At 46.6% G+C, this 19,865-nt stretch overlaps 1 protein-coding gene across 2 annotated transcripts in view; it reads right to left on the bottom strand.

The window, feature by feature from the left end:
* KCNIP3 (potassium voltage-gated channel interacting protein 3) overlaps nt 1–19,865 on the bottom strand; it is a 115,928-nt gene that overhangs the window by 91,894 nt on the left and 4,169 nt on the right. The window contains exon 1 of one of the 2 annotated variants that reach the window (XM_081921368.1): nt 9,959–10,128. The exons of the other annotated variant lie outside the window; for it this stretch is intronic. Coding sequence (XP_081777494.1) covers nt 9,959–9,964 — 6 coding nt within the window. The 5' untranslated portion in view covers nt 9,965–10,128. Of the gene's footprint in view, nt 1–9,958; nt 10,129–19,865 lie in introns of those variants that run through there. 2 annotated transcript variants of the gene reach the window in all.

Genomic DNA, 19,865 nt, shown 5'->3' with positions numbered 1-19,865 from the left:
TCTGGCTGATGTTACCTCCTTTAAATTCAGATTCCATCTTCCCACTCCAGTTAGCTCATTTCTGCTCCTGGATTTTGCCTCCGGGTCACAGGGACACAGGCAGCTGTATTATTTCCACAGATCTTTTCAGACTATGACTTGCATTAAAACATTTACTCATTTACTGAACTTCTTAACTTAGGTCTTAAGGGGCCATAATGCTTGGGGACAGTCAGCTCCCCAAGGCAGCGAGTTAACATGTGTTATGAAGAGCAGGAAACCCTTTAATTCCCTCTCCCACCCCCGGAAACGTAAAACTTGATGTAATGTAAACCTTTGCCAACCTGATGTCCTCCAGATGTTTTGAACTACCACTCAAATCAGCCCCAGCCTGCACATTGTAGTCCAAGACAATTGGCAGTCGCCAAGTTGGTTCAGGCTGTCTTGTTGGCATGTTATGCAAAAAAGCCCTCTGGGCACGGTTTGATGTTTCTATGCCAACAAAATATATTCAATGTAGGTTTTAGCAGAAACAGTGGATCATCCTACATTCCTTCTTAAAACAGAAAGACATAAGGAAAAAAATGATTTGAGATTGGCGAGAACAACAAAGTGCAGTACAGTAGTATCTCGGTTATCAAACGTAATCCGTTCCAGAAGACTGTTCGACTTCTGAAATGTTCAAAAACTGAGGCGCAAAGGTCTGGTTGCAACTGAAAAACTGAAAAACACACAGCGGAAGCCGTTCGACTGCCAATGCGTGTTCGAAAACGGAAGCAATTACTTCCAGTTTTTCGGCATTCGGAAACCGAAACTTTCGGCTTCCAAGACGCTCAAAAACTGAGATACCGCTGTATTAACATGTTCTATTTTTACAAGAAGCAGCTTCAGAACATAGACCAGCAAATGTTTGTCCAACTGCAGATGACAATGAACTAAGAAGTACATGTAACTGACCAGGTAAACAGGTCATTATATTCTATCTTTCTTTTTGCTGGATCCTTCTCTCTGTGTGCATCAATAATTCAGACAAGCGTCTCCCCCTTTTGTTTTCGGCATTCGCAGGCTGTTCATTATTTATTGGTGTCGGCCTTGTTGCCACCGGCTGGCACACCTGTTTCAAAAGCCAGCGGCACAGGAAGATCAAGCCGCTCTTTGAAGGAGGCCCATTCCTCAAAGAGCCACAGAGTCTCCAAGAATCCCAAAAAGGGTTCTGTCACAAGACAGTATTTGGTCATGATTGGCAGGTAGGGACCATAGCCAGCCTTAGAGTTCAGGGGGCAGGGCACCATAAAGGGGGGGGGTAGTTCATCCCTATCTACATATTTATGTTTTACTTGTATTCATTAAGGCTATAATTAATGATGAGAATGAGAATGGCCATCATTATAACTGTTACCTGCATAGGCATTGCAGCAGAGCTAGGCCAGGATGCCAGAGCAAACCATTCTCCTACTTCCTCTCCTATTTTCTTTGTCTTCATCCTTCCATCTACCCAGCCTCTGGCTGCCTTTCCTCTCCCCTCCCTTTTCTCTTCCTCATAGAATCATAGAGTTGGAAGAGACCCCAAGGGCCATCGAGTCCAACCCCCGCCAAGCAGGAAACACCATCAGAGCACTCCTGACATATGGTTGTCAAGCCTCTGCTTAAAGACCTCCAAAGAAGGAGACTCCACCACACTCCTTGGCAGCAAATTCCACTGCCGAACAGCTCTTACTGTCAGGAAGTTCTTCCTAATGTTTAGGTGGAATCTTCTCAGCTCAATTCATTTTCTTGTTCCCTCCATCCTGCTCCAACTTATCCTTCCTTTTTATGTTTCACTACTTTTTTTTTGCTCCCCACCCTCCATTAATTCACTCCTCTTCCATTTCTCCCTTTCCCCTCTTCTCTCCAGCCACTGTCCCTTCTCTCTGTGATCCAAATCCTCCAACCAGCAAAACTACAAGTGCTTTACTCTCCTCTTCCACCTCCCCAAGAAGTCTGTGTATTTACACAATTTTAAATTGATGGGAGTATTAGTGCAAAACATCTGTAGGGCACCAGGTTGGGGAAGTGTCTTCTGGGTTCTAACCAGGTGTTCGTTACCTGGCCTGAAATGCCCAGTGTTCCCTCATCCAACTGAGGAGCAGGGAAGTAATTCACAAGTCATGAGCCAGGAAAAATCAACCAATCAAGGCAGGGCTTCAGGGAGCTCTGAAGTCCCACTCAGCGGCTCAGTGTGAATCATTGTTCAGGGCTTATCTCCTTCTAATCAGCCTCTGTGAGAGTCAGACAGGTATACCAATTCCCTCCCTGCATTGAGGAACAGTTGAAGGAGCTGGGTATGTTTAGCCTAGAAAAGAGAAGACTAAGAGGAGAGATGATAGCCATCTTCAAATATTCAAGGGCTGTCACCTGAAAGATGGAGCGAGCTTGTTTTCTCTTGTTCTGGAGGGGAGGACTCAAGTTACAAGAAAGGAGATTTTGACTAAACATCAGGAATAACTTTCTGACAGTAAGAGCTGTTCAAGAGTGGAACGGTCTCCCTCGGGAGGCTGTGGACTCTCCTTCCTTGGAGGTTTTTAAGCAGAGGTTGGATGGCCGTCTGACATGGATGCCTTAGTTGAGATTCCTGCATTGCAGGGGGTTGGACTAGATGACCCAGAGTCCCTTCCTACTCTATGATTCTGTGTGTAAACTCTAAACAAATCCATAGTGGAGTCCCTTAGACTGTTGGATCAGTGGCGTATCGTGGGGGGTGCAGGGGGGGCCGGCCGCACCGGGCGCAACATCTGGGGGGGGGCGCGCTCGCCACCTCCGGAGTCGCCGAAGAGCCTCGGGCGCAGGCTGTAGCAGAGCCCCATGTCTCGCGGAACCGACGAGCTGTGCGCGCGTCCGGGCTGAAGGCGTCCGGCAGGCAGCGGCTCTCAGTGCTCGCCGTGGTCCCCACACGTCAGGGCCGCGGAGGGCGCGCCAGGCAGCCCCTCCTCACAGCCCCGCCGCCGCCACTGCTGCTGCAGCTGCTGGGCCATGTTGCATTTTCCTCGCCTCTCTGCCCTCCTCCTCCTCCGGGCAAGCGGCATCGTTTGGGCGGCAGCGCCAGCGGCAACTCGCCTCAGATCACCTGACACGGACCCGCCGCCGCCGCCGTGGCTACCTTACCATAAATACCCCAGCCCAGGCAGCAGCAAGAAGAAGCTGGCAGCGGCGGCAGGTTAGGGGTTAGGGGGCGCAAATTACTTGCCTTGCCCCGGGTGCTGACAACCCACGCTACGCCGCTGTGTTGGATAGCATCTTGTAGGCCTCCTTCCAGCAACTCCTGCAGCCAAGCTGGTGTCAAATGTATTGCTCTGTTTTCATTTGGACCACATCAGCAAGGGCAAGAGGAGGATATTGTCGTCTGGGCAGCCCAGGACCTCCATACACACTACCCAGGACTGCACCCACTTTGGTGCTGGCAACACAGTGGTTTAACTTCACCCCTGGAGGCGCACTCCATTGTCTCTCAAGACAGACAGATGCCAACAACAAATGCTACTGGGTATTTGCGCACATGAGGCTTAATACGTGTTTGATGCCTCTTTCACCCACGGTGCTTGCTGATCATCCTGAATAAGAACTGAGGAAGCTGCCTTACACCAAGTCAGGCCATTGGCCCATCTAACTCAGTATGATCTACACTGACCGGCAGTGGCTCTTCAGAGCTACAGGCAGGGAAAACTGCCAGCCCTACCTGGAGACGGCAGGGATTGAAACTGGACCTTCTGCTTGCAAAGCAGACGCTCTGTTCTTGTTGTGGGAACAGGCATTCTGGACCAGTGTAAGTTTTTATGGGCTTGCCTTTCAAGCCAATCTAAGCAAAAAACACTTCATTCCTCCTGTTTGTGGAAATGCATCTCCAGCCACTGCCCTCTCAAGCTGGAAAAACTTCCATGATCTGCTGAGAGCTGGATTACCAGTTTCTAACATCTCTTTGAAAGTCTACCATATGTTCTGTGGGCAATTGTTCTCAGTTACTTTTGGGCTGCCTTGCAGCTAGAGAGAGGTGAATCGGTCCTTTTCAGTTTCTCTCAGTTTCTAATTTTTCCCATCTTAAATCCAGTTCTCCACATTTCTATATCAATTTGTATTAGTTAACATGAAAATTCATTAGCATTTTAGGGCAAATTTATCCCAAAGCGTTAGTTTTTACATGCAATTTTCCCAAATATATTTTCCCTAAAATAATGTGTTTTTATCTGCTATTTTCATTAATATGTGCATTTATATGCACACCTTCCCCCAGTACATGCATTTTTGTATACATTTCTTGGCTGGGAGAACTGCTCTGCAAAAATCAGATAAGTGTGAATTTTGAAGGTTGATTTGTATATTGTTTCAGGAAGTGCAAACTCAATTATTTTTTTCCTGTATTATAATTGCAATTGACATAAAAATGGGGGGGGGGAGGTCATTCCCAATTTTCAGCTTTGTGATTTTGTTTAGTGCAAAAAGCAGTAAGAGGAAGCAAACTCTTGAACCAGTGAATCCGTGGTCTTTTCTGGGTCATCTTTCCACACTCTGAGTTGCGACCAACACAAGTGTGCACTTAACAGGCTCTACAGACAATCCAGGTTCCCTGACAAGCACAGCCCTGTGACACATGCAAACATATTATTTGCTTCATTCATACTTTATGCTTTTAAACGTACACCTAAAGCAGATAATGGGTGAAGGGTCTTCATTGCTCGTCTTCTTCTGCCATGATGGTCATGTTCTGCCTGCACTGTCAGAGGCAACAAGCTTCTGAACACCAGTTGCTGGGAACTGGAAAGGTGGGGTGGGGTTGGGCTCATGCCCTGCTTATGGGCTTTCCCTCGGGGCATCTAGTTGGCCATGGAGATGGGCCATTGGCCTGATCCAGCTGAGCTCTTCTTACGAAGTCAGTGTAATCTTATGGGCTATTGCATTCATCCCTTGTTAACCTCCCCTCCCTTCTCCTGATGTCTTCCTCCTCATTCACCCCTTTCTGTAATTTTAGACAAGCATAAATTTAGTGAAGGAAAGGACCTGTTTTACTTGTTTGCTTATGTCATTCTGTAAATAATATCCTAAAGGCTCTCAATGGCCACTAGCCATGCTGGCTATGTTCTACGTCCAGGGCTGGAGGCTGAATGTCTCTGAATACCAGCTACTGGGAATCACAAATGGGGAGAGTGCAGTTGTGCTCATGTCTTGTTTGGAAGCCTTCCTACTAGGGCATTTGGTTGGCCGCTGTGATGACAGGATGCTGGACCAGAGAGATGCTTTGCCTGATACAGCAGCCAGGCTCTTCTTATGTTCTCTCTCATCTGTGCTGCCTGAAAGAGAGGTTGTCCTCCCCCCTCAGCAGAAAAAGCGGGGGTCAGTTGGCATAGCAGCTGCTTCAGCTGGCAGCTGCTCTTTGAGATAAGAAAGGCATCAGTCACTGAAGCTGGCATTGGGTTCACCCAAGAGGGCTGTGTGGCATAAGAAGAAGGAGACAAATGGAGAAGGAGATAGAGGAATGGTGGGGTCAGAGGCTAATAGGAAGCTCTGGAGTCCAATGTGGGGGGGAGCAAGAATAGTTTGAGCAAAGGGAAGGGGGAGAAATTTCAGATTTGGGGGGAGAGGCCAAGTCTCACTGCCAGCCTTTCCCAACCTTGCGCCCTCCGCCTGTTTTGGACTACAACTCCTGCCAGCTCCAGTCAGTATGTTGGTTGGAGGTGGCTGATGTGGGTTCTTCCGCTGCACAGAGTGTTACAACTTCTCATTCAGGGATGGAGAACTTTTGGGCCTCCAGATGTTGCTCACAGCATTCCTGACCACTGGCCATGTAAACTGGAGCTGGTGGAAGCTGGACTCTAAAAACATCTGGAGGGACACAGGTTCCACAACCTAGGTTCATTCTTGCAACAGCCCTATGAAACATGTTGCTATTATTCAGATTTTACACATGGGGAAACAAGTCTGAGAAAGGTTGCTTGTGGTCACCCAGATAACCTGTAGCTAAAACAGTAAGAAATGATCCTTAGAACTTATGCAGCACTTTCCAAGTGTTCAAAGCACTACACACCCATGTATCAAGTTGTATAATTTTTGTAAGGAAACCCTGGATTATTACCATCCACATGTTACAGATGCTGTTGTCGGAATGTCTCTTAAAGTGAAGGATGCTTGGTCTTATGACACAAAACAAGTCTGTGGCTGAGTTGAGATATTCAGCCTGGGACTTAGTCCTGTAATCGACCAGCTGATTCAAGCAGTGCAGGAATCGAGGTCTTCAAGCTCCAAGTCTTTAGACCATCTCTGTATGACTTGCGGTAGGGTGGAGGTTGGATTCTGCTGTGGTATTTTCTTATGGATATGCCAAGATTGCAAGCCGCTGTGGCTCAACCCACTTCACTCTCTGAAGACCTTCTAAGATATCATGATGAGCTGCCATAGTGAAACAGAATCATAGAGGTTGTAGAGCTGGAAGAGACCCCAAGAGCCCCTTTGTCCAACTCCCTGCAGTGCAGGAATCATGACTTGATCGGAACAGCCTCAGAAGTACGTTCACACATGCAGGCTCTCCCCTTGATGAGAGCACTGTGATGCACATGTGGTGAAATGGCCGTCACCGGTCAAAATGCCACAGACAGAAACAGGGGCATGGCATGTAGGTACTTCCCAGAGTCAGGGCACAGGCCCATCCATTTGCCTCTGATCATGTTATGATGGTGGATGGCTCAGGTCTCAACCGTGATTTGCAGGGAGCTCAGACATCTTGTCAGCAAAGAAAACAATATGATTAAAAGTGGTGGGGAAGGGCAGGAAATCTGAGAGTGGGACCCCGATAACAGCCCTGGATAGAATTCTTTTTCACATTCCCTTTTCATTGAAATGAATGCAACTTATGTTATGTAAATAGTTACTTACGGTAACTTACGCAACTGACATTAAATAGTGGACAGTGAGACAAATAACATACAATTTGGGAGAAACCAAACTGCAGCAGAACAGAGACAGCACTGATTGTAACCGATACAGGTGAGAACAGCCTTCTTACAACCTTTGTCCCCAACTCCAGAATCTCCTGGGCAGACTGTTCATAGGGGCTCTTGTCATGTAAAAAGATGCTCAGACAAATGATACTGTACAGACTAACTGGAAGAGATTTTGAGAACAAGCTAAGAGGGGAGTGAAGGCAATAAAAAAGAGGGACATACCCAGGGGTGGAATAGGGCTAGCACTGCAGCACATCCTCACTGCCAACAGTCAGCATACACAAAATGGTCACTGAAATTGGGAGGTGGTGCAGCAATTGCTCCGAGCCCTAACTCTCAGGTGGCAACCCCATGCACAGTCCATCAAACTCCATGGAACTTACTTACCGCTAACATGCAAGGCCTGGGCTAAATTATGCCCCAGAATGAAACTTCCAGCTGTCTTCCTTTACTGCCAGCAGCTCTCTGGGATTTCAGGTGGGGTTTCTCCCAACCCTATCTGAAGATGACAAGGACTAAACCTGGGAACACCTGCATTCTAAACAGGTGGTCTACCTCTGAGCCATAACTCTTCCTCCAATAGGAACACAGGAAACTGCCTTATACCAAGTCAGACGATTGGCCCAGCTAGCTTAATACTGTCAACACTGTTTGGTAGTGGCTCTATCGGGGGTTTCAGACAGCCCCCCTCCCCACTTCTCCCTGCCTGTGGCCACTGGAGACTGAACATAAGACCTTCTGAAGGCAAACAGGTGCTCCGCGGCTGAGCTGCAGCCAAAATATAGGCAGCATTTTTAGAGGATCTTTCGTGTGTTCGAAGCCCCTTCAGCGACATTATCTCAGTCATTTTTACAACAACCCTGCAAGGTGAGTCAGTGACTGTAATTATCCCCCCCCCCCAGTTGTGGGGCAGAGGCTGAGAGCAGTGGCTTTGTAGCACACAGCTGCCCAGTGGCAGGGGTTATGGTTAGAACTGGCTCATACTCTTAGGCAACACCAAATTGTTGCTCACATGCTGCCTTGGCGGATTGCATGGAAGAGGGGTTAGAACTGGGGAATTAAGGTCAATAGTGAGGATGATAATGTGAGGAGGAGAAAAAGTCTCCTCTGTGGAAAACAAGGAAAGACTTTGCATAACACGGGGGGGGGGGGTGCCAAGTGACTTCAAAAAACCCAAGGAGGCCACTCTGACTTCCAGGCTCCTCTGACAGGCTCCTGTCACTCCAGGCTTGCTCCAGAGTTGCCCATTTTGCCAGCTACTTGGCAAGAAAGGGCCAGTTTTGACCTCTTCTTGTCACATTCTGAGTGATTTCCTGTAGGGGAATAATTGTGGGAAATGCTCCATTTTAGGCACAGAAAGACCCACTTTCCTCCCTAGGAAATATATGTGAACAGTACCAGATTCCTGCCAGCTGCTGTGCATGCGGGGAGCAGGGTGGGGAGCTAGTGTGGCATGATGGTTAGAGTGCTGGGAGACCAGGGTTCAAATCCCCGCTCAGCTGTGAAGCTCACTGGGTGACCTTGGGCCGGTCTCTCTCTCTCTCTCTCTCTCTCAGCCTAACCGACTTCACAAGGTTGTTGTGAGGATAAAATAGGGAGGAGCACCATGGACACCACCTTGAGTTCCTTGGGAGAAAAGATTCTCTGCAGCAGAGTACTGTCATAATTGACTCAAAATCTTTTGAGGGAAAGGCTGTAGAAGAACAGCAGAAGAACACCTGCTTTGCAGGCAAAAGTTCCTGGGTTCCACCTCTGGTTTCTCCAGGAAGAGCTGGGAATTCCCCCCATTCAGAAAACCCGGAGAGGTGCTGCCAGTCAGTGTTGGCAATTTTGAGCTGTGTCTGACTTGGTATAAGCACGCTTCCTTGGCTCCTGTGCTCCTGTTTTTTTGGTTTGGTTTTTAATTTTAATTTTCTTCTTAGAAAGAAAGCGCAGATGATCTGGCTGGTTTGTCTTAATTTGGGGAAGTGGTAGGTCTGGAGAGTGGATGGAAAAGATGGTAATTAAAAGGGTAAAATGGTGAGGGGGAAAGGGCAGGGGGGAGAATGCTAGAAAAATCCCTATATAAGCTGAGTGTGCAGTGGACTTTGCAGCGCAGGCAGGAGTGGGAAGCCTCAGCTGCCAGCCCCAAAATGCCCCACTTCAACCTTCCTGGCTTTCCCCTGGTGGATGCATGTCCTTAAATGAATACCGACTATAACAACACTTTGCAGCGTTCTCAACTGTTCAAAGCCCAAGTCCATGTGCATTATTTCAGTGATCTTTGCAACAACCCTGTAGGATAGGACAGTCCTCTTATTATCATAGATGGCTGCAAGAGGCCACCTTGTGAGCCAGAGACCAGATTCAAACCTAGACTTGCCTAACTTATGGCCCCTTCACTCAGCAGCCAGTCCTGGAAACAGGAGCTCCTGTCATAGAGAATCATGGAATTGTAGAGTTGGGAGGGACGCTGAGGGTCATCTATCCAACCCCCTGCAATGCAGGAATCTCAAAACAGCCCCCCCCCATGCAAATTGAAACCAGACCCTGCTTAGCTTTGCAAATGTGCTAGCAGTTTTATTGCTGCACCTCTAGTGCCCTTGTTGCCCCCTGGCCTGCCCTTGCAGACCCACCCGAACCTGTTCTGATGGGGGGCTGACACCCCCGCCCCGCCTAGAGCACTTTAAAGGGGGAATCACAAAGCAGCAAGTTTGGAGATCGCTGAACCGGCTAAGAAACTCCCTCGCTGACCATTTATTTTCTCCCTCCTCCACCCTCCGAACCTACCTTGCAGGATTGTTGTAAGGCTGAAACGAAACCCGACTGTGGTCTCAACATCAGAAGTGCTGGAGAAGCACTTGAAAACCAGCAGCAGCAACAGTTCCCAGAACCCGCTTCCTTCGCCCACTTTGGGCTCCGCTTCCGGCGCCCCCAAAGGATGGGGGGGGGCTGCCACCCCGGAGACAAACTTTCCCTCCCGCCTGCCTCGCGCCCCTCGAGGGGACCAGCCTGGCGCCCCCGGACCCCCTTACCTGCATGGCGGGCTTGGCGGAGCTTCCGTGGGGCGGCAGCGGCAAGAGGACGCGGTGGCGGAGCTGGCCGTGATGTAACGCGCTGGGCACCGGCGGCGGCGGCGGCGGCGGCGGAGCGCGGCTCGTCCCCTCCCAAGCCGGCAGCTGAGCCGATGCCGAGCGAAAACCCACCCGCCCGCCCGCCTGCACGGCGGCGTTAACTCCCTCGGCTCCTCGGCCCCGCAACGCCCCCGCCCCGGGCGAGCGGGAGGGGCGGGCAGGTGGCTCCTGAGCCCAGAGACCAGCGCCCGCTCTCTTGCCCTCCTGCCTCTCGGGGGTTGCCAGCTTCCCTTCGCCCCCCCCCCCCCGCTCCTGTGCCTTCTCACCGATTCCTCGACGGAGGCCGGCGGGAGGCGAGGGCGGGGCCGAGGGGTGAGGAAGCCGCCTCTGCCCAAATGCCCCCCCTAAAGCGTTGGGTCCTTTCTTTGCAGCCCCGGGCACTGCCGGAGCTTCCACTTGGTCCTTGTCATCCCATTCTGCTGGGGGCCCCTGAACCATTTCTCAGCCTATCTTTGCCCAACTACTCTGATGGGAACAGGAGTTTGGATGAACTTGCAATGGATGCCTCCTGATAGTTCTATTTCTAATTAAATGATGTCGGAGACCGAACTTAGTTGGACTCTGCTGGGACTCAGCCTTAGAAGAGCCTTTTCCAATTGCCACCAGGCAGTCATACAATGCTGAAGCTGGCAGTCCAAAACAGCTGGGAGGCACCAGGCTGGGGAGGCAGCCCTAGAGCCTGCTTCCTCTGTCTCTCCATGTCCTGAGCACCTTCACACCAAGAGCTCAGCACAGGGAGAAGCCAAGCTGCCTGTGGGTTTCAAGTGCCAGCGAAACATGCCTCAATGGCCACACGTAGCACCGGCCATCTCAGGCTCATGTCCCAAGAAAAGCCGGCATTAGGAGTCTGACATAATGAGTATTTTCCGGTGGCTGGGAATTATAGAGCCTAACCATCTCTGCGTTGCAGGGGGTTGGACTAGATGACTCGGGATCCCTTCCAGCTCTACAATTCTGTGATCTCAGCTGAATAAAGAGCAATACGAAGCATCCATAAAATGAACTGATTGCTAAGTGGAGGCCCACATACATTTGCAGTACATACAGTATCTGCATCCAGTACCTTCTCTGAGCCTTTCCCCCTCCTCCGCTCACTCACATAGCCTGATTATTTGTGGTGCCACCGCCTACTCCCTTTTCTACTGAACCCCATCCCACCAACAAGACACCACCCCGTCTCTCCCTAGGATTTACACGGGGACAGTTTTTGTGCTGAAAATATCTCAGCAGCTGGAAGATCCATGGTGCTCCAGCCTCTCATTCAACGCTGAGTGAGAGCTCATTTGATTAGCTAAGGACAGAGCTCCTGCAGGCAATAACTAAGGAGGTCTCAGAGACCCACCCCAAGACCTTTGCTGCCCGAGGCAAACGGCAAGATGCTGCCCGAGGCAAAGGGCAAAACCCTCCATTGCACCTGGGAGCATCCCTCTTTAGGGAGTGCAGCATAAACTGGGAGGCACATCCTAGCTTAGTCCTGCAACAAAAGAAAATGGCCAGGGGGTTCTGGAGGGAGAATGAACTGCTGCCCGCTCCTTCCCTTGGGCCAATGGCCCATCCAGTCCAGCATTCTCACAGCGGCCAACCAGCTGCCTGGAGGAAATGTGTAAGCCCCCCCTCCTGTGGTTTGCAGCAGCTGGTAGCAAAGTCCCCTTCCCCTTTGGGTGAATTTGTGTAACTTGGGAGATAAAGTGCAAAGAACAAAACTAAAGCCCCCAGTACTATTCCTCCGCAAAACTACATATTCTGTGTTTTATTTGACACCCTATTCACCTCTCTACAGCCATAAGTGCAGCCAAAGGCAAGTCAGAGCTAGTTTGACTTGGTTAATAGATATATAGGAAAACAGACCCCAATCCAATACACCGTATTCTCATTCTACATTGCTCTCGTGCATTGCACACATCCACTCTCTCCGATATGTGCTGAGTGCTCATAAATAGCTCAGCCCTCCCTCCACCCCATTCAATCAAAGAATCATGTCTAAGCCTGGAGAAAACCATCATTAGCAATGGGAACTGTAGTCCACACTTAGCCAAAATGTATGATATGCCTCCAGGCTGTCCCATTTGTTTTCTTGCTGGTTTCTTTTTTATAGACTTTTTTCAGAAAAAGGAGCTGGGTCCAACTGAGGAACCAAATTGTCAAACCGTTAACATTACAAAGTGCCATCAAAGTCACTTTGCTCCAAGGAATGATGTGCCTGTCCCTCTTGTTTGCTTCGTCTCAGCCTTCTGCTTTCTGAGCTGAGCTGATATTATACTTTTCATATCCACCAGCATTTGACAGAGGTTGAGAAAAGGTACAGCTATTTTAGATGATGTAAACAAAGGGATCCAGTATGGGCTTGATCTTAAGATGTAGGAAGCTGAGATTAAGGAACAGTGAGTGTGCAGCACCTGAACCACACACACACACACAGTTCCTGAAGTGGTGACACTTCAGTCCAAATCTCCGAAAGGCAGCTCCCAACAGCTTCAATTAGATCTGAGAGAGCCTGGGAGAGAAGACTGGGCCATGTGGGACCCTGCAAGTCAATCCCCAGGGGAATGAGCAAGAACAGCATCTGGTGATAGGATCAGAACCACTACTACCAGACAGGGCCTTCAACACCCAATCCCTGAAGCCCAGGAGGATACTACGGTCAATGGTATCAGAAGCTATAGAGGTATCATGGTTTATTTACATGGTTGCCCTCCTTCTCTCCTGATAAGGGTCATCAATCATGGTGACAGAGGCAGTTTCAGTGCCAAATCCAGGCCTGAAGCTGGATTAAAATGGGTCCAGATACAGTGGTACCTCGGGTTAAGAATTTAATTCATTCTGGAGGTCTATTTTTAACTTGAAACTGTTCTTAACCTGAGGTACCACTTCAGCTAATGGGGCCTCCCACTGCTGCTGCCGTGCGATTTCTGTTCTCATCCTGAAGCCAAGTTCTTAACCCGAGGTACTATTTCTGGGTTAGCGGAGTCTGTAACCTGAAGCGTATGTAGCCTGAGGTACCACTGTACTCTGTTTTCTCCAAGCATGTTTGTACCTACCCAAAGTACTTTGCCCCCAAAGGGAATATCTGCAACTGAACTAAAGTTATAGTGTAAACTTCTGGGTCCAGAGAAGCACAACACAGCCTCCTTTAAGGCTTTGCTTTGGCACTTCCCTCTCCTGCAACAAGGCATTCACCAGTCCCTGAAACCAATCCCCTGCCTAACTTTTATCAAGCAAGAAGGACAAGAACTGAGAAAACAGGGCAGTCTGCACCTCAGTATTGAATTTGAAAACTCAGCACAGACACCAGCAAGCATAGTTTCACATTAAAAGTCGCCGCTTGATTGACAGTGAGATCAAATACACCTGCATTCAGGAAGTGATGCAACAGTGCTCTGTTGCGAGGCCAACATTTGGCACCCCACCTCTCACCTTCCGTTCTAAGTCATTGTTGCAGGATTCTCACGCAGAACAGGCGCATAGTGGGAAATTTCCAAAGCCCAGATGCTCTTTCTTCATGGCAACCCCCAGAGCCACACACCTTCTAAGCCTATGCAACAAAAATGAATTTTAACCAATGCAGACATTGCAACATCAATACAGAGCCAGATTTTCTCTCACTTCCTGCCTCCCAAGTTATGTAACATCCAGCCCGATGAAGAGCTCTTGGTGGCTCAAAAGCTTGCTGCATTTATGTGACATGACATTTCGCCATAATGAAGGAACTTCAGTTAACAGAATCTGCCTCTTCCTCTGTTGAGCTCATTTATGTGGTGGGTCTCTCCCTGAGCAAAGTTTATTTAGTTGGCATGCAGGGAACTGGCAAACAGCCCCCCAGGAGATGATGTCACTGTTCCCTGCTGTGAAATAAGTAGTGGCACTCATCCCTGCTCCACTGATGTGGAAGTTCTGTAGCTGCACTTTTTAATTCCAGAAGGTTGCTTGTCTCTATCATTTTTGTCTTATCCTGCTATGGCTGTATGCTAATGCAATAAAGGTTTGATTGATTGATTGAATTCCAGAAGGAATGTCAGGATGGTCTGTTTGACACAGACAATGGCACTGGTAGCTGTACCATTTCCTACACACAAATGGCTCATTCATAAGAATACAATTGTGCTTGACATTTATACTGCACTTTAGAATGTTCCAGGTAATACAAGGAAACTAATACAGACCTAATTTGCAGAGCTGCTCTAAAGGTTCCTCTGGGATGAGAACCGCAGACCTAGGGGCCCAAATGTGCCCTTAAGACCTCTTTATCAGACTCTCCCCAGGCCGCATCCTCTCCAGCCCCTCTTCATGGGTGTTTTTGCCTGGCTGGAATGTGCCCTTGAACCCTGGCAATGCTTCTTGCATGACTGGGTGGAGGAAGGAGAGTGATGCGTGAGTGTGAAGAAACTAACTTTGCAAGTGTGCAAAGGCAGAATTCACACTTATTGCTCTGCCTGTTTTTGTCTCTGGCACTGCCCACCCCTGTCATGTGGCCCCTGCAAGGTTGCTGAGAAGTGAACGTGGCCCTTGGACTGAAAAAGGCTCTCCACCCTTCATGAGAGGGGCAGAGCGAGAGACTCTTCGGCTGTTTTCTCCATGCCATTCATAAGTGTCTAAATCTCCATCCTGTGCAGGAGATTATTAAAAAGGCCCAAAAAGCTTTGAAGGACTATTTTGAAATAAATTTGAATACAACGGTGGAAAAAAGAACAATTTGGGACGCAAGTAAAGCTGTGATGAGAGGGTTCTTAATACAACAGAATGCCATTAAGAAAAGGAAACAAAATGAAAAGAAAGACAAAATTTTGGAGAAAATAAGAGAATTAGAGAAGAAGTTAAGAGCAAATCCGAAGTCGCAGCCGATTCTGAGAGAAATTAAGCTTTATCAGGCACAATATTCCAAATTGATAAACCAGGAAATAGACTGGAAGATTAAGCTAATGAAACAAAAAACATTTGAATCGGCAAATAAATGTGGGAAACTGCTGGCTTGGCAGTTGAAGAAGAGACAAAAGTTGAATATAGTAACAAATTTAGAAATTGAAGGAAGAAATATTCAGAACCCTGTGGAAATTAGAAAATCCTTCCAGAAATATTTCAAGAAACTATACACTCAAGGGCCGCAAAATGAAGTTGAGATTGAACAATTTTTGAAAAAACATAGTCTTAAAAAATTTACACAAGAAAACAGACTACTCCTGAATAGTCAAATAACACGACAAGAAATTGAACATGCCATTCAGAACATGAAGCTGGGCAAATCTCCAGGACCAGATGGTCTGACCTCCAAGTATTATAAGACAATGAGTGACTATTTGATTCAACCTTTGATGGAGGTCAGCAATGAAATTTTGGAGGGAAAGAAGGCGCCGGAATCGTGGAAGGAAGCTTTTATCACGTTGATACCAAAATCAGAAACTGAAAAGACACAACTGAAGAACTACCGCCCCATCTCCCTTTTAAATGTGGATTACAAAATATTTGCTGATGATTTAGCAAGCAGACTTAAAAGAGCTTTGAATGAAGTGATTCATAAGGACCAGGCAGGCTTTCTCCCAGGAAGACATATGTTTGCAAATACAAGGAACATTATAGACATTTTGGAACTTTTGCAAACAAATATAAACACTAAAGCAGTTTTGATTTTCATAGACGCGGAGAAGGCCTTTGACAACATTTCTTGGAAATTTATGAAGGGAAATTTAAAAGAAATGGGAGCGGGGCGGGGTTTTCAAAATGGGATTGACGCAATATATTCAGAGCAAAAAGCTAAATTGATAGTCAACAATGTGGTAACGGAAGAATTTAAAATTGAAAAAGGAACACGACAAGGCTGCCCGATTTCCCCTCTGTTATTTATTTCAGTCCTGGAGGTGCTCTTGAACTTGATTAGAGGTGACCGGCTGGTGCAGGGGATTGAGGTCGGAGCGAAACAATATAAACTTAAAGCTTTTGCAGATGACCTAGTTTTGACATTGCAGGAGCCAGAATCTAGTACGAAAAGAGTTTTACAACTGATACATGATTTTGGACAGGTCGCAGGATTTAAGCTAAATAAACAAAAAACGAAGGTGTTAGGGAAAAATATGACAGATGCAGAGTCAGAACGGTTTCAGAGAGAAACAGAATTATCATTGGTGAAAAAGGTAAAGTACCTAGGGGTTAATATAACAGCTAAGAATCTGAGTCTATTTAAGGATAATTATGAAAAATGCTGGTCTGAAATTAAGAGAGACTTGGAAAGTTGGGCAAAATTGAAACTTACTTTGTTAGGCCGAATTGCTGCCATTAAGATGAATGTGTTGCCAAAGATGTTGTTTTTGTTTCAAACATTGCAAATTGTGGACAAAACGGAGTGTTTTCGGAGGTGGCAGAGAGATATTTCTAAATTTGTCTGGCAGGGCAAAAAGCCCCGAATTAAGTTTAAGATATTAACAGACGCAAAGGAAAGAGGGGGCTTTGCCCTGCCAGACTTAAGGCTGTATTATGAAGCCGCAGCTTTCTGCTGGCTGAAAGATTGGCTACTTCTTGAAGACACTGACGTGCTAGATTTGGAAGGTTTTAACAATGCTTTTGGGTGGCACGCATATTTGTGGTATGACAAAGCTAAGATAAACAAGGCCTTTAAGAACCATATTGTCAGAAAAGCAGTGTTTAATGTCTGGACAAAATACAAAGACTTATTAGAAAATAAAACTCCTAGGTGGCTTTCACCCTTGGAAGCTAAGGCTTGGAAAAGACCCAATATGGAAGCCTACTGGCCGAAATATTGGGAACTGTTAGAAAAAGATGGGGACAACTGGAAATTGCAGAGTATGGAGAAAATGAAGGATAAAGTGCGAGACTGGTTACATTACGCTCAGATTAAGGAAATTTTTAAAAGTGATAAAAAGCTAGGATTCCAGGTGGAGAAATCGAAGTTGGAGACAGAGCTGTTAGAACCTAAGACTAAGGTGCTTTCAAGAATGTATAATTTGCTGCTGAAGTGGAATACGCAAGACGAAATGGTTAAGTCGGCTATAAAATGGGCACAGGACATTGGGCATAACATTATGTTTGAGGACTGGGAAAGGTTGTGGACCACTGGGTTGAATTTCACTGCATGTAATGCTTTGAAAGAAAATGTAATGAAAATGATATACAGATGGTACATGACCCCAGTTAAACTTGCCAAAATATACCATTCGTCTGATAACAAATGTTGGAAATGTAAAGAAAATGAAGGAACATTCTTTCACCTCTGGTGGACTTGCCCTAAAGTGAAGGCCTTCTGGGAAATGATATATAACGAGTTGAAAAAGGTGTTTAAGTATACCTTTACCAAAAAACCAGAGGCCTTTCTTCTGGGCATTGTAGACCAGAAGGTGTTAAAGAAAGATAGAACATTTTTCATGTACGCAACAACAGCAGCAAGGATACTACTTGCTAAGAACTGGAAAACTCAAGATCTACCCACACTGGAAGAATGGCAGATGCAACTGATGGACTATATGCAATTGGCGGAGATGACTGGCAGAATCCGAGACCTGGGAGAAGAAAGGATTGAAGAAGATTGGAAGAAATTCAAGACCTACCTGCAGAAATATTGTGATTTAGTGGAATGTTAAGAAGGATGCTTGGTTATAAATAATTGGCCATCATTAAAATAGATTAAGAATTGATATTTAAGCATGTGGTCATAGATTTGGAAAAAAGATGATAATTTGCTTGACAAAAATTATTAAAGATGCAAATGGGAGCGGGAGACGTGAGGAAGCTCAAGAATATTATGAAACTTTGTTAAAACAAAGCAATAATGTTTATTATTATTGTATTTTCTTATTAAAAAACCTTAATAAATATTTATAAAAAATAAATAAATAAATAAATCTCCATCCTGTGGCTGCTCCCCCACTTCCCAAAGAAATGCATTGCACTTTCCTGATACAGAAGGTTGTCCCTACAAAAGCAGGCATAGACTTCTCCTTTTCAAAGGGGAAGCTTACAAAATCACTATGAATAGACAATTTGTATCTGGCAGCCTTATCACATTTATTTGGACTCTGGGATCTAATTATAATTGCAACGCAACTCCTTCTGTCTCTCTCTCTCTCATTCTCCATCAGCCAGAAGCAGCTGTCTGATTTTGCTGGTGGAGATGGAAATCTCTGTGCGGAATGAATTCCCAGTCAGTGTTCCAGCAGCAGAGGAACACTTTCATTTCGGTGCTGAATAAAGAGAGATAATTTAGGGGGCATTACTTTCACCTCTGGCTTGCTCTCCAAACTTTCACTAAAGCAACCCCTCCGTACCAGCAATATTTCCTTATTCAGAAATAACATTAGTTCATCAACCAACTGTCCTCCAGTGGCTTTGGACTCCAACTTGCATCAGCCCTAACCAGTGCTGGATTATCCAGTAAGCAGACTAATCATATGCTCAAGGCACCAGCAAACAAGTGTTGCTGTTTTTTTATTAAAAAATTCAACATTTGAATAAAATGTCAAAGTAGTCTTCATGGGGAGAAGCAGAACTTTGTTAGACTTCCTTCCTTTCCTACTCAGGTTAGCAGGGAGGATTGGACCCTACTCTGCCCTTAAGCTTCCATTGGGCTCTCTCTGCTCCTTAGCCCACCCAAATGCCAGAATCTTTCCAGTCCAAAAGACATAAACTTTTGTCCACATAATCAGTAAAGTGTACTGTAATCCACAAAACATATGCCACAATAACCAGTTGGTTATTCTTTAATGGGTTGCAGGACTCTTTTTGCTGCAATTGACTAATGCAGGTACCTTCTTGGAAATGGGTCCAGCCCCAAAATTAGCTACTCTAATAGCCTTCAACAACTTGGTGCCCTCCAGATGTTTTGGACTCCCAACTCCCATCATCAGCCCCACCAGGAGATGTACTGCAAAGCAACGTATGTAGGGCAATGAGAAAGTCGCAGAATCATAGCACTGTAGAGTTGGAAGGGACCCTGAGGATCCTCTAGTCCAACCCCCTGCAACGCAGGAATATGCAGCTGGTCCATACAGGGATTGAACCTTCAACCTTGGCGTTATCAGACCATGGTCTAACCAACTGAGCTATCCAGGCACCAGGATGGAACAGGTTGCCCTATACAGGAGATTTCCTGCTTCCACAGGGGTTACGCATATACAGGTACCACGCATATACGTGAAATCACGTATAGTGGGAGCACCATTCGGTTCAGTGGTGGGTGGGACTGAAAAATAAACAAATTTCCTGGATACACCCCCCATTATTATTATGCTAAGTGCATAAAGCTGAGCATGCACTAGTTGAACACATGTAATTTGGAGGGTGCCTGTAATGACCACAGCTGACCTCAACAAATCTGTTGATTTTGAACTCTATCATCATTTTGTTTATAGGACTTAAGAGCCAATCTAAATCCAGATGTCTAACCAAATGTATAGCGGTCCATGGTTGAAGTTGTGTTAATATTTCTGAAGCAGGGTCCCTGTCGCCCTCATCCTAGAACTCCCAATCAGAATGAAATAGGAACTTTTCACTGCCTCCCTTTGTGCTGGTTGGAACCAATCAGAGTGAAAAGATGTGTGATTCCTGTATTGCAGAGGGTTGGACTAGATGGCCTTTGGGGTACCTTATAACTCTCTACAATCCTTTGATTCTATGAGGTGAGTCAGCCTCTGAGGGTTGGTTTCACTGGAGAAAGCACACAGGAAGAACACCAAGAAGTTGTTCTGTAGGCTCAAAGTGAAGCATTTAGGTGATCTGAAATCAAAAGGCGCTTCTCTTTCAAGAGACTGGTGTGCTAGTTCTGTTACATACATTGGAGCATCAATTTATGTCGCTCTGAAATAAGATA

Source organism: Podarcis melisellensis (genome assembly GCF_964234715.1).
Source record: "Podarcis melisellensis genome assembly, chromosome: 8".
Classification (NCBI taxonomy): Eukaryota; Metazoa; Chordata; class Lepidosauria; order Squamata; family Lacertidae; genus Podarcis; species Podarcis melisellensis.
Note: the sequence above shows the minus strand (reverse complement) of the source record. Positions and strands in the feature narration are given on the sequence as shown.